Source organism: Portunus trituberculatus, chromosome 40 (genome assembly GCF_017591435.1).
Source record: "Portunus trituberculatus isolate SZX2019 chromosome 40, ASM1759143v1, whole genome shotgun sequence".
In the NCBI taxonomy this organism is placed as follows: domain Eukaryota; kingdom Metazoa; phylum Arthropoda; class Malacostraca; order Decapoda; family Portunidae; genus Portunus; species Portunus trituberculatus.
In genome coordinates, this window is record NC_059294.1 from 10,862,696 (window position 1) to 10,877,603 (window position 14,908).

At 42.5% G+C, this 14,908-nt stretch overlaps 1 protein-coding gene and 1 long non-coding RNA gene across 4 annotated transcripts in view; both read right to left on the reverse strand.

Moving 5' to 3' along the window:
• Positions 1-647: 647 nt before the first annotated feature.
• Positions 648-3,650, reverse strand: LOC123516076. Its single transcript, XR_006678083.1, has 3 exons — positions 3,373-3,650; positions 1,772-1,908; positions 648-703 (listed from the first exon to the last, which is right to left on the reverse strand). It is a non-coding gene; the product is annotated as an uncharacterized LOC123516076 (long non-coding RNA).
• Positions 3,651-6,545: 2,895 nt separating this feature from the next.
• The window catches only part of LOC123516347 (trithorax group protein osa-like), a 76,747-nt gene continuing 68,384 nt past the window's right edge, over positions 6,546-14,908 (reverse strand). For all 3 annotated transcript variants that reach the window (XM_045275622.1, XM_045275620.1, XM_045275623.1), the window contains 4 exons: positions 13,731-13,872; positions 13,380-13,467; positions 9,677-12,297; positions 6,546-9,189 (listed from right to left, as the gene is read on the reverse strand). In XM_045275622.1, the coding sequence (XP_045131557.1) occupies positions 9,143-9,189; positions 9,677-12,297; positions 13,380-13,467; positions 13,731-13,872 (2,898 nt within the window). In that variant the 3' untranslated portion in view covers positions 6,546-9,142. The remainder of the gene's footprint in view (positions 9,190-9,676; positions 12,298-13,379; positions 13,468-13,730; positions 13,873-14,908) is intronic.

Sequence of the window (14,908 nt, forward strand, 5' to 3'; positions counted from 1 at the left end):
AAGCACTCCACTACTACTACTACAACCCTTAAAAACTACTACTTGGTACTAATTTACTGTCATGGCCTGGCAGCAAGACACATCGTGTCATCATCCTCCGCGACGCACAGCTAGCCGTTGATGTGTGACTAGCCAGCATGCTCCCTACACTCCTTCACTAAGAAGATGGCGTCTCCTAACAAGGAATGTTATCACTAAGTGTTTCTCCATGCATGGTGAATTCCAGCATGGAGTGAACACGTTGGTCATTTGGTCCTTAAGCCATAAACGATCATGATGGGTGACAGGAAGGATGATTGATGAGCAGAGGAATCGTGACCCAAGAGGTTACCTTCCTCTCTTGGTCTACACTCTCCTTTCTTAAATACTATATACATATGTACACTGTACACTCCTATTACAATGCTATGCATAACTTCTAAATATTACTGTTTTCTGCTGCTATAGATAAGGCATTGCTAAAAACCTTACCCGCTACATATCTACAACTGTCTAAAAATTCTACAAATTTATCCACCCAATCTACAAATGGTCAATGAAATACACTACACCAGTGATGAAGATCTGTGGCCAACCTTCAGAACTTCATTGGTACGTCCTCTTGTTCATTTGGCAACACCGGCAGTAGCAGCAGTCTGGTGTCTATTGTATGTCATGCACGCTCACTCCAAAAACTTGCCTCACTTCTTTGGCGTTAGTAGTACTGGAACAAGAGATGGAACAATATTGAAATGGCGTTCTCCTCAATGCCTGTTGTCTTGTGGTACACAGGGTTGGGGAAGGGATTGTGGATGATGTAACGATAAGTATGGTATATTAAGGAGAGCCAAGGTGGATCGGGTTTGCGTGGGTGGCTCTGTAGGCCTAAGGAAGAAAACTGCCGTACCAAACCCATAATTAATACGAGCGGAGGAACTTTATGAGTAGGGATTCTGGAATGTTGAGCATGGTAGAAATATTAGTGTTAGCATGAAGTGTACTACAACATGTATACGGAGGAATAGAATAAGGAAGGCAGGGTATTTAACATTGCGTGAATTGGCACGCGGGGCAGTAGATTTGAGTGGGGGCAGGAAAGGACGCGATCTCGGAAGAAGGGAGTGGCACTCTCTACTCGGACATTGGTGGGGTGTGGACGCGTCACGGTGAGCGAAGGTCTCTGATCAGGTGGGTAATGTGATCAGGGCAGCGGAGTTTCGTGTTAATATAATCGAGGGTGTCATTATGTGGAGTTAAGTGGTGTATTCAAGTGGGAGAGTGTGTTAAGGGTGCCTCTCGTGTTTCTCTGTTGTTGGTTCAGAGTGCCGAGTCACTTTCATCGTTTTTTGTTCGAATGTACTTTACTATATTTGAAATATATGTAAAATTGACTTGAAAGAGACTTTTCCTTCAATGAAAATCCCAGCCCGTGTGGTACAATGATAACACGTCGACGAATCTTCAACAACTTGACAAACGTCTTTAGAGTAAAAATGTTGCAAGTGAGAAAAAAAAAGATAAATAAAATCCTCTGAAGTATGAGTCCTCTATACAGTATTGAGTATGAATAACTATACAGTATTGGAATATTTTCAATGTGTCAAGAATGATTTGGGAACTGTTTAAATTTTGGAGAAATCACATGCACATCTTAATTACGAGATCTTAGCCACAGAACAACACAGCAAAAAGACATACACAGCAAGACCCCAGAGCATAAAGGAGTGAAAAACTATTTGACTTACCCCAACAGCTAGACAAAGAACCCCAAGGAGCCCAGCACAACACCCACCACCATGCCAGCTTGGGGACTTGACACTTCAATGACCGCCTTCTCCTGACCGTTGCTGCTGCTGGGCGGATCGAACACTGTTGAGGGGATGGTTCCACAGGGAGAGGATCTGGGCGACTACACGCACCCGTCAACGTCTGAGGATGGAGAATTACACTCTCAGAAACACAGATTTATTACAACTTAAGGATAGATTTACACGCTATCAAGGAACACATTCAACAATACGTTGAGGAAAACTACAAAAAATATATATCAATACTCATGACAAATGCATATGGCAAGATTAAATTATACGTAATTATAAAGAACAACCTATCCGTAAATCACTGATCTTAGTAATACTTGTGAGACAAAATGCATGTTCATGTATGCCAACAATAACAAAATACCACACTACCTTCTTTAGGCTGCTGCTAAATGAAGAGGTGAAAGACTGACAAGTTTAAGAAGACAGACCGTAGAGTGACATTGACAGTTCAGGGAGGCCTCACCTTCACACTTGAACACACCTTGCAATAGTGTGAGTGACAACCACCACCACTACTACTACTACTACTACTACTACTACTACTACTACTACTACATACTACTTGGTACTAATTTACTGGCTTGGCAGCAAGACACACCGCGACGCACAGCTGGTGATGTGTGACTAGCCAGCATGCTCACTACACTCCCTCACTCAGAAGATGGCGTCTCCTAACAAGGAACGTTATCTTCATTCACTAAGTGTTTCTCCATGCATGGTGAATTCCAGCATGGAGTGAACACGTTGGTCATTTCCTCCTTAATGCATAAACGATCATGATAGGTGACAGGAATGATGAGTGATGAGCAGAGGACTCGTGTCCCGAGAGGTTTTTTTTTCATGTAGGAAGAGCGCCAGCCAAGGGCAAGAAACAAAGAAAAGATTAAAAAAAAGGCCCACTTGAGTGCTGGCTCTCTAAAAAGTGGAAAAGCGTAAGCCAAAACTAGGGAGCAAATGCCTCGATATCTCTCTCTCTTCAAAGAAGACAAGTCGTAAAAATTCGGAAATACAGATGCAAGTAGGGAGTTCCAGATTTTACCAATGAAAAGGATGAATGATTGAGAGTACTGGTTAACTCTTGCGTTAGTAAGTTGGACAGAATAGGGATGAGAAGAAGAAAAAAAGCCTTGTACAGCGAGACCGAAGGACGAGGGGAGGCATGAAGATAGCAAGATCTGTAGAACAGTTAGCATGAAAAAAGCGATAAGAGAGAGGAGAGGAGATTCAACAACGGTGAAAAAGAGGCTGAAGACAGTTAGTCAGAGGAGGGAAGTTGATGAGACGAAAAGCTTTTAATTCCATCCTATCTAGTAAAACTGTGTAACTGAAACCCCCCAAACATGCGAAGAGTTCTCCATAGACGTGCAGATAAGGCCCTTATACAGAGTAAGCAATTGGAGGGGCAAGAAAAACCGGCGGAGATGCCTCAGAACGCGTAACTTTTAAGAAGCTGTTTTAGCAAGAGATGAGATGTGAAGTTTCCAGTTAAGATTATGAGTAAAGGACAGACCAAGGATATTAATTGTGGAAGAGGGAGACAGTTGAGTGTCACTGAAGAAGAGCGGGATACCTGTCTGAAAGGTTGTGTTGAGTTGATAGATGGAGGAATTGAGTTTTTGAGGCATTGAAAACTACTAGATTGTCTCTGCCCCAATCAGAAATCTTAGAAAGATCGGGAGTCAGGCGTTCTTTGGCGTCCCTGCGTGATCAGTTGACTTCCTGACGGGTTGGCCGTCTCTGAAAGGACGTGGAAAGATGTAGGGTGGTATCATCAGCGTAGGAGTAGATAGGACAAAAAGTTTGATTAATTAATGAATAATAGAAAGAGAGAGGTTGAAAAGACAGAACCCTGAGGAACTTCGCAACCTTTACAACTAATGTCCCTGGTGGCCAAGGCTCAACTGCGCACACAGATGTCTCTGGGCACCTGTCTGCCCACCTGTGCTCCGCCTACGAATACATTATAGCAAGCAAATTCCCATTGGCGCAGCTCGTGCTGTTATGAGGTGGTGGCACGTCATTGGACAAAAAAAAACTATAGACACAATAAGAATCCTATTCGCCAGTTACCCACAAACCCCAGCTAGAAACAAATGCAAGTCAGTGTACTGCTAATTTCCGAGTGTGATGGAGCTCCGTAGCTCGCCGAACACCACACATTTGAAGTCTTGTACGACACACTAAGGCCGTCCCCCAAGTAAAACCATAAGAAACGTATTGTGCATTAAGTACCTTATCACTAAATGTGAATATTTTAGTGCCTCCGGAAATATAGAGGTGATTAATTACTGGCGGAAAACACTATGACGTCAAAAGCGTCATTGGGGCCGCCGTAGTACAGTGGAACTATGCGTGCTTTGGGATCCGAGGGGTCTCCAAGCGCACGGGTTCGAATCCTGTCCACGGTCCGAGTGCAGGTTGGGCTTCCTCACTCGGGGCAACGGTTTCCTAGCGGGTGGGCTTTGAGATAGGGGGTACCCAAAAAGTATCCCCTTTAGCCCATAAATTCCCGTGAAAACCCCACATGGTATAAATAAAAAAAAAACCGTCAGACTTAGGAGCATGCCCAAACGCACCCTGCGCGTTAAACCAATGCACGAACGCACGCTGTGTAACTTCACCACGGACAGGGTAAGCGGGACGGATCTCGGGAATACAATACAACATTGTATTGTAACCTTAATATCAACGAGCGATCAGTAAAACCTTTACAGACAAGTAGCTATACTATTTACACTTCTTGAAAGCACACCTTATTGAAAATAATCTTGGAGGCGCTGTCCTTAAGATTTTCCATATATATATATATATATATATATATATATATATATATATATATATATATATATATATATATATATATATATACCGGTAATATCGATACCGACTTTTGTTGATACTGCACATCCCTACAAGTTACATCCCACTTATTCCTCTCTATTCTACTAATACCTTACCTTGGTATTTTGTTCATACCTATACAGAGGTAAATCACAACTCCCTGAACGAGGCATATGGCCTGACTGAAGTCACCACCCCTCGCCTCAGAAAAGTAAAGAATGGCACCTCCTTTCTAATCATTGAAACAACCATGCAAGGTGATAGAGTACTTGCTATACAACATGTCTGTGATGCTTTTAATGTGGGGACGGCTTTTGTAAGGCCATAGTAATTAAAGGAATATTCCGGTGCCTGCAGAATCTAAGTCCACAATGACCAGTCATGTATGAAGGTATACAAGTTAGGTTAGGTGGACAGTTAGGTTAGGTTAGGAGGATAGTTTAGGGGTGGATCCGTGGCTAGCAGGTTATGTTAGGTTAGGATAATTTCAGTGAAAACTATCCATGAATTTTTACATTTTCCATTTTTTTCTGATAAGGTTAGGTTAGGATAGGATAGTTTAGGGAGGGGTCCGGGGAACGCAGGCCCCCTGCTAGCAGATTATTATGTTATGTTAGGATAATTTCAGCGAAAATTATCCTAACATTTTCCATTTTTTCCTTAAAAACGGGTTTTGTCCTTAGATTTTTTTCCGGATCGCCATATCTTGCCCCCCCCCTCCTAAAACCCCCGATTCCACACAGTTCCCTAAGCTTGCTGGGCCAGGTGGGGGGGATGGATGGAGGAAAAGGGGAGGTCCTATTCTGTACTTTTACCCTTACCTCTACAATTCATGAGCCATGTCGTAGGAAATCCATGAGCTATGAGCCCCAGCATACTGTGTGCCAATGCTGCCAAATACGTTCCTCCTCTCCTCTCTTGAATTCTTCCTTCCTTTTCAGCAGAACGCCACCTTCCTACAGTTCCTACAGTTTTCAAGGTGCCACTGTTTGATTACTTGAATCAGGAGAACTCGCCCTCACACGCCAGCTTCTCTCACTGTCATCAACAGTATGAGTGCCATGTCACACGACACACCGAGATGGCGTTGTGCCGTGACCGTCTTCATCCAAGGATTCACTCTATATTAATTTCGTGGTTGCTTTATTGTGCTGGTACATAACGTGGTGCCAGGCATTGTACTATGATTCTTCATAAATCAATTAACTATTTACATGCCATCAACTTACTTATTCCATAACTAAATTGCATGGAACATCTACGTAAGGATGTCATTTAAAATGCTCCATCTAAGCATTCTTAAGGACTTATAAAAACCCGCATACGACTGGTAGACCTCTTGCAAGATATTAACTGATTAGAGAAAGCTATAATACAATCGAGATTACAAGTTAATTAATTACCTGCATTCATCCATTTAGTTTAATGCTTTCCTTCCATCTGAAATTCAATAATCCACCGAGTTGTGCTAGAAAACCTGTTAAACAATATCTCAGCATATCAGAATAAAGAATACCAGAGTTTTTTTTTTTTTTTTTCTTAACTTCTACCGTAGGTAGCCATGACTAAAATTAACGTCTCGCTATTTGAAATGTCGAGGAATTTTGCAGAAATTCCCCCCTCCTTTGGGTGATCTGGCAAATGTCGCCTTCCACTCAACATCATAAGGTTTTATATTACCATATTTGCTGTGGAAGGGATGAAGGGCCTCCGCAGTACTTCACTCTACTGTTTCAGTGATGAATTAATGGCTCAGTCGGGTACAGGTCAGCCATATACATTCAGTGATACATTGGTGTGCAATGGTATTGTTGCACTCATTAGCAATACTCACAAATCATTCTCAATAAGTCATAGCATTCCATCTGCTTCTGAAAGGTTGTCTTCAAAAATACTCACAGAACCACATTTTGAATATAATTGGGTGAAAATATAAACCACTTTTAAATTTTCTTATATTTTGAAATAATTTTTTAAAAAATTGGCTCACACAGCCAGACTCAACATATCCAACACTGAAGTCTCCTTGGTATCAACACAACACTGACGGCTCTAACTTGAATATTTAAGACTTCTATTTAAAAATACCCATCATACAAAATAGTTCTGAACCCTGGATAAACACTTCTTTCATAAAATAGCTATAAATAAGATTGAACTCTCCAGGCTAAAATAAGCATACTTAAAAACAAGCATCCTTCAATTTTTTTATACCTCCACTTCAGATTGAATCTAGATCATGCCCACATTCTACTCAGACCTTAAGAACTTTAGAACTTTTAATTTGCTAATGACTTTTATGAAAATATGACTATAAATTTCTTGGATTAACTTATATAAGAGAATAAAGAATTCCAATTCATAACGAACCTCAAGACTGGCTGTTGTAGGAAGGCCTTGAGTGTGAGGCAAAGACAAGTTGTGTGAATCCCGGCATCTGAGTCACTCACACCATCTCCTTCAGTGAGTGTGAATGTCTGTCAAGTAAGCCTCTTTGCACAAACCCTGAGGACGGGTGGCTCTTGTGATGCTTAAATTTTTCCTTATTGTAGACAAATGAGTGATGTTAAATACAGTACATTACTATGAGACAAATCAACTGATGTAGTATTGACTAGATTTTTTTTGCAGTAGAAAACAAGCTAAATCACACATATTGTCTTGCCTTACTACAAAAATCAGGTTTTCAAAAATGGGAGGCCTAATCCAGAGGTTAGGATATTTTACATAACAGTTTAATATGTTTGGAGAGTGTTAACATATGAAGGACTGAGGGAGGGGGAGAATACAAAACTCTTGGAATGATAACTGTAACTGGAATGACAATGTTGTAACTGTAACCATTTCCTAAACCATCTCCTTCATCTGTTGTAACATTACCACATTTGTGATTTCTGAACATTCAGTCGGCACTTTCTGTTTCCTATACAGTTCAGCAGTTCAGCCACAGACAAAAGAGGAGGTTTGTGTGTCCACCTGTGACTTCCAAACAAGTGTCCAGGTGAGTGAACAGCCACTCATACACACCTGAGTTTGCTGACCTATCACAGACTGGTCAGGACAACAAAAGTATAGTAATATGGACTTCATACCACTGCAGTCATATCATGAACACATATACATATGACAATGGTGATGATGGTAATGAAGATGCTCACATTCAGTCTCCATTTCATTACATACACACACATACACACACACACATACACCACATAACTCACCATCACTGCTCTAGGATACTTAGCTTCACCACAGTACTCCTTTACTTCCATCTCGTCCTCTGTTCTAGCACTGACAGGATATGGTCTTCCAAACGCTACAGTAATCACTACCAGGAGTATGGAGGCCTCCTGTATGTATGCTTGTAGAGATGTTGAACACATGATATCTGGGATCATGCTACAAGTACAAGGCATCATATACCAACTTACTACATACACTATTCCTCTTTTTAGGAATATCAGAGATGACACTTTCAGGTATCCACATTTTATTCATATTTTTTTTTTTTTTTTTTTTTTTTTTTTTTATCTTTTGTCGTTATTGTCCTTCAGTGAGGCAGTGGTGCGTGACAAGCATGCCACCACTGCCTCCCCTAACCTTCCTGAGCATAACAGCACATCACTTATATTTCTCACAGTAACTACTGGTGTGATTACTTCAGCATAAAACACATACGTAGTTAACCCACCAGTCGCCACACTCCAATGAAGTCCAATTACTTCCGTAATGAAAGACACCAATTTTATTTTACCAATCATCTATAAAAATAAGGTAATCAACACATTTTCATGAAATCACAAGCACATTGCCAGTTCAACAGTGCCAAGTTTCATGCTCCTCTCTATGTTTATTATCACATGAGGCATAACCACACCACCTTATGGCTCCTGCTAATTTTCAGATTCACTTCTGGAATTTCATGTCTCATATAAGCACTTTTCTTCCAGTCACTGCACTCTTCACTCTTCCTTAATTCCACAGCATTAGAAAATTCAAAGTCAATAAAGAATTATTTTTTTCATGCCTAATTATTTGGTTGAGCTTTGATGCACAAACTAACCCAAAATTTTGTGAATGCAAAATAAGACTTCACAAACAAAATATCTTCCAATAAACATTCTGACAAAATCAATGCCAATAATAGTCCTGATTATCAGAATTCCATCAACACTTTCCCTTCACACACCATCACTTTGTCTTTGTACTTCCAAAAGCTTTCCTTTTGCTTCCCATGGATAGTACCACAATACCTTCCCAACCCAACATCTTTTGATATTCCAATCCAATGGAATGCTTTGGGAAATCTGGACATTCTAGGTGACAGCAAGCTCCTCACAACACACCAAGACTTGTGTCAGTGTGTCATTCTGTCATCCTGCCTGATCCAGCCACATCCACAGGTTTCACTGGGAATAAACAGGTCACACATTCTATTTTCCTCCCAGAACAGAAACGCCAGTGGTCACGTCATCCATTGTTGTTACTGTTCCAGCACCTCACTTGGCCGGTGGAGCTGTTGCTGCTGTCTGGCTCGCCCCCAGCGCTGTTGAAATACAAGTTCATGTAATGAAAATAAAATACCAGACAAAACAGAACTTCTCCACTTTACGATAAACTGTTTTCACATGTACATTTCATTTCAGATACCCAAGAATTCTCCATGGCAAATACCTATACTCTACTAACAAACAATGTGTGCTTGAGTTCTTTACCTACAATAAGCTTCAAAAACAATGCTCACTATATCAGACTTAAGCACAATTAGATTAGGTTCTTATTAAATTCAGTGTATTCACAACATCATACTATTATTTTCTACCATTCCTGCCATTTTTTCTAGATAAAATTTTTTCAGTAGAACACTTACCATTGGCAAAATTCTTAATCTATGAAATATATCCTCTTCTTGAGCCATGCACAGAAGTTACACTAAAAGACTGCTGCAATACAAGATCATATAGATCAGAAAAGAATTTGGAATGAAGCTCTACAAGACCTAAAGTGTACAGCAGCCCTGCTCTGAAGCTTACCTGCATAGTGGTACTGTGGGGGGAGCAGAGAGTAGGGAGAGAAGCCTTCATGCAGGTGGTGTGTGGGGGGGCGAGCTGTTGGGGGTGACCTTCCCTCTACCCCTCCTCCCACAGGTCCCCTCTCTCCATGTGTTAAGGACGAGGATGACGAGGGCACAGATACTGAAGCAGAGGTTACGACTGGCCCCAACGGTGATCCCTCTTTGCCGCTATTCATGGGAGACGCTACTTTCTGTGGGGTGCTGAGGAGGCCTGGTGGCGTCATCCCCAAGGCGCCAGAAGACAAGGGAGACTTCCTCGCTCTCTCGTGTAGCTCATGTATTTTGTGGTTGGAATAGAGGTGGGAGTGGATCATGGAGCCACTCGATCCACCCCGGGAGAGATCCTCTGGTGCATTGCTGACGGGGGAATTGAGAGGGTATCTAGGCACCATAGCTGAAGGAAGGTAGTGAGGGGGAGGGTAGCCAGCGGGTAGGGTCATCGAAGGGACTATGGCGGGCCTGTAAGGATCATATGGAAGGGAACTGTAGGGGAAGGAAGGGTAATAGGCAGTGGAATTTGGAGGAGGTGGTGGTCCTGTAGTTTCCATGGTCGGTTTCACTCCTTCATTCTTAGATTCAACCTTCTTCTCCCCCCGGTCATCTTTTCCAAGGGCTGAGCTCGCTGGGGGAGTAGACACAACCCTGGGACTAGACATGGGTGCTGGGGGTGAGGGTTTGGGTCCTCCTCCCAGACCCTTCTCCCCAGGTTTGTCTTGTGATAGTACAGGTAGTGGCACACGCTGCTCAAAGGGGTACCGATAGGCTAGAGGAGGCTCATCAAAGGGAGGCCGTTTGTCTAAGTGGCCCTTGATTTCATGTGCTTCTTTAAGAATGGTGTGATTCTCTACTGGTTTGTCTTTCATCGTACCTAACTTATCTTTGGGTATAGTGGGAGTGACAAGCATGCCGCCCGGCCCAGTTTTGGAGAGGTCAGTTGGACCTTTGTCTCCCTCCCTCACTGCTAACAAGTCCTTACCCTCTACATCTTTGTAAATTGGTGCATCTCGTAAAAGATGGTCTGAATAACCAGGGTTTATATAATAAGATGGATAAAAGTACGGAATTTTACTAAGCAACTCATTACTTCCCGGTGGAGGTACACTGTCTCTTTTATCACTTTCACCAGGCTTATCTTTCAAGTCTTTACCATCTCCATCTTTACTCGCAGGAATAGGAGGTCCAGGTGGAGGCTGTATGGGAGGCATAAGAAATGGTGGAGGGGGCTGTCCATAGGGATAGTACATCCCATAGTGTGAGTAGGGCTGTGCACCAAGAGATAATTCAGGTTTCTTATTATCATCTTGCAAATCTTTGTTATCGTTGTCACCATCCATCACTGGCGCAGTGTCATTGGCGTCCGAAATGTCAGAGTACGCAGGACTACGGGCGTCTTCCCGGCCTGGCTGATGGTCCTCCTCCCGCACGTCTTTGTTCACCAAGCCATTTATCAACTCCTTGGGCTTGTTTTTATCGGATTCTAAAAGTGACTGCTTGACTGAGATCAAGCCTGGAGAGTTGCCTGGTAGACTGGAGAGAGGTGTGCCCTGGGGTGGTAGTGGAGTCAGGTTAGTGGAGACAGGGGTCACCTGGGCTCCCACAGGAGGCATGGCTGGCCTGGGACCAGTGCTGCCTCGTACCATCATCTCAGTTCTAACCTCAGATCTGACCAAGCCACTGGGTCTGACCTGTGGGATGCTACCTGAGACCGGAGTCACACCCACACCTGATGGGGAAACACCAACCACTGAAGGGGAAGCACCCACTCCTGGGGTGGAAACACCAACCCCTGGAGAGCCCAGTGGTGGATGCTGTGGGCTCACCACATTGCCCGAGCCAGTGTACACGTAGACAGCTTGGTTGGGTTGAGGCACCCGTGTCTGTATCACACTGGGCTGACTAGCAGACATTGCATTGGTTCCCTTAGGTGCATCCTCACTGGGGCCAGGGCTGGGCGATGAGGCAGGTGGCCCAGTGTAGCGCAGCACTGAAGGCTTCACCACGTCCTGGGCACTCTTATCCACGGGAGTTTCCACAACAGGAGCCGGTGAGGAGGGCTGACTCTCCTCCACCTCACTCTCAGCCCGCCCCTCAGTGCTGGTTGTCTCATCGTCATTGGCAGCATTATTGTGGGCGTGGCTCTGGTGGTACTTTAACCCGTTAATGTGTTTGTACTTCTTGTTGCAATTGGGCTCGGGGCACTCGATCAGCTGAGGGGAGGCAGGCTGCTCAGGGCCAGGGCTGTTGGAGCCATTGGTGGGAGTTCCACGTGACGATGCACGCGATCGTTTCCAATTTTTAGCCTCAGGCGTTTCATTTTCTCTACCCTTGCGCTTGGTCCCACCAGGCTCAGATTTAACCGGACTAGGAGGAGGGTTGAATGTTGGGGTCACATTTCCTCTCCGCCCTTTAACATTGGCATTGCGCAATTTTCCACTTCGAGTCTCTGTAACAGTGAGATCAGTGGTAGGTGTAGTGGTGGTAGTGGTTGTGGTGGTAGTAGTGGTGGTAGCAGCACGTCCCCGCTTACCCCGACCCTTGGGTGTGCGAGACTCTATATCACTGGTGGGCGAGTCACAGAACCTGGCAGAGAGAGGGGAGAGGCTGGTCAGTGACACACTAACCACTCACCCCACACACCACATTAATGAAGAAAAGCTTCTACTCATGAAAGGAAAGAAACAGCTAGAAAACGAACCACTCATTCTCTGAAAAACAACTTTCATGTAGTATTCTGACTGTTCAACACTTCAAAGGTAATTCTAGAAAAGACTCTAACCTTTATAAGATATTGCTACATCATCCAAAAGCTAAACAGAAAACCACTCCTAAAAGTTTCATAAGCAATACTGATATGCAGTAGACACTTACTTCATTGAGATTTGTACAAAATACAAAATTTATCAACTAACCAGCACACATCATAATGCATTCAACTATACGTTACAAACAAAATGGGCCTGAAAGCAGGTGGCAGTATATTTTTGTTCACTTGAATTAATTATCTTCTACCTGTTTCATATAAAGAAGCTTACTGTTGTTTTGAAAAATCTACTAAAGTGATATACAGATGAAAAATGGGGCTTATTCATTCATGTTTTCATAACTAACCCTCCACTAACCCCACACTTTCAACCTCATTACCAACCACAGATAAGTAATTATATAATGTAATGACTCTCTTCCCATATATATATATATATATATATATATATATATATATATATATATATATATATATATATATATATATATCAAGAATGAGGGATTATTGGAAGAAACACCACCACATTTACATTATTCTACAATACTTGTACATACAATATTAATATCAGACAAAACTCTCATTGTTTTTTGTTCATTATACAATTTCCTTCCTGTCTACTGAGAAATTATAAAGCTTGAAATAATACTGTTGTCCACAAGATTTCCTTCCTGATTTTTTTTAGAAACTACTTTAGTAATAAATGCAGGCCACTTCTTTTCTTTCAAAGGCAATGGAAAAAGAAAAATTCACAACTTGGAGGAAGCACATCAATAAAGCAAGTGTCTACTGTATACACACATTGCACCCTGAAATAAAACATTAATCAAATCTGAGCCTAACTGAAGACTGTATAATGGGTCGTTTTCTTGCTGGCCATGCACAGGTGAGAACGGCCTACCTTGGCGGTGCCCAGTCGTGCCGCGTGCAGTCCAGCAGAGTACCCACATAGGTCTTACCACGCCAGGTCACATTGACAACCAAAACTCCTGTGGAAAGAACCCAATCAAAGTCGGGCAATGCCATAGCAAGTAGTCACTCAGTTAGATTATGTAAACTATGAAATATTCTCAAGAGTGTTTCTGCAGTTAAAAATATAGATACCTTAGCCCATAAATTCCCGTGAAAAGCCCACATGGTATAAAAAAAACATGAAGACATACTTCAAAACTTGCATAACTTCAACTAGAGAGGTGTGGTGCTTAAGTATTTTAGAATGTGGTGCTAAACACAATGCCTCTTCAGCACTCACCTCCTTCAGTCTCATGCCAGACGATGCCCTCCAACATGACAGAGGTGCCAGGCTCACAGGGGCCCAGGCAATCTGGGTCAGTGAGGGTGGCAACGCTGGTTCCTACACACACGTCGCGCTGAGATGCCACACTCTCCTCACCCTGCAACAAGATATTTGGTTATCTCAGTTGTCCAAGGAATAGTAGCGCTAATAGTAAAACTTATGCATGTGATATATACAACAGGGTGCTGCAATGGTAGCTTGGGTAATATAGAGCACTGTAATAGAAACTGAAAAGAAATAACTGATTAATTGATTAACAGATTGATTATACTGTACTAGGTATAATATGCTGCTATACATCCATAAAAAAAAAAAATGATAAGAATAAGCACATTAAAAACAAAATAACTATGAACAATAAACATTAAGCCTATAAAATTTAAAACACCCACAAAAAAAAAAAAAAAAAAAAAAAAAAATTGTAAAGAATGTCAAGAAAAAATATGCTAAATTCAGTCAAACAGCACCTCAATCAATGTGATCTCAGAATAGGACACCTAAGCACCTCCCACAGTAACACCCTGGGAGGACACTCAGGAGGAAGCCCCCTGATGAGTGGTTAAATGCCAGACACAAAATTAACAAGAATGAAAAGCTTGTGTAATAACGGGTAAGTTGTGCAAATCCTGTCAAAAGTAGTAAATAAATCTGAATATTCTGTTGATAAGATGAAAGGAAGTTTGATGTCATATCAGAAATTCCCTTCCTCCACCCCTCCATGCCTACTTAATACTAATGCCAGTACATCCCAGGCCAGCATGAGTGGCGAGTTAATACAGAATATAACCAACATATCACGTCACACTCCATTGAGAGTAATCTTTTTCATCTAACCCCATCACTGAGACATGATTAATGAATGCATGCCAGGCTGCCAGGTTTGTAAAGGAGCATATCAACTGATCTCTGTTGTGCGCTGCTTAAAAAACATATGTTGCTGTGTGTGTGTGTGTGTGTGTGTGTGTGTGTGTAATTCACCTCCTCGGTCGCCTGCTGGTCACCCAGCCAGTCTTCCCCATTACGGAACGAGCTCAGAGCTCATAGACCGATCTTTGGGTAAGACTGAGACCACATCAACACACAACACACACCGGGAAAGCGAGGCCACAACCCCTCGAATTACATACCGTACC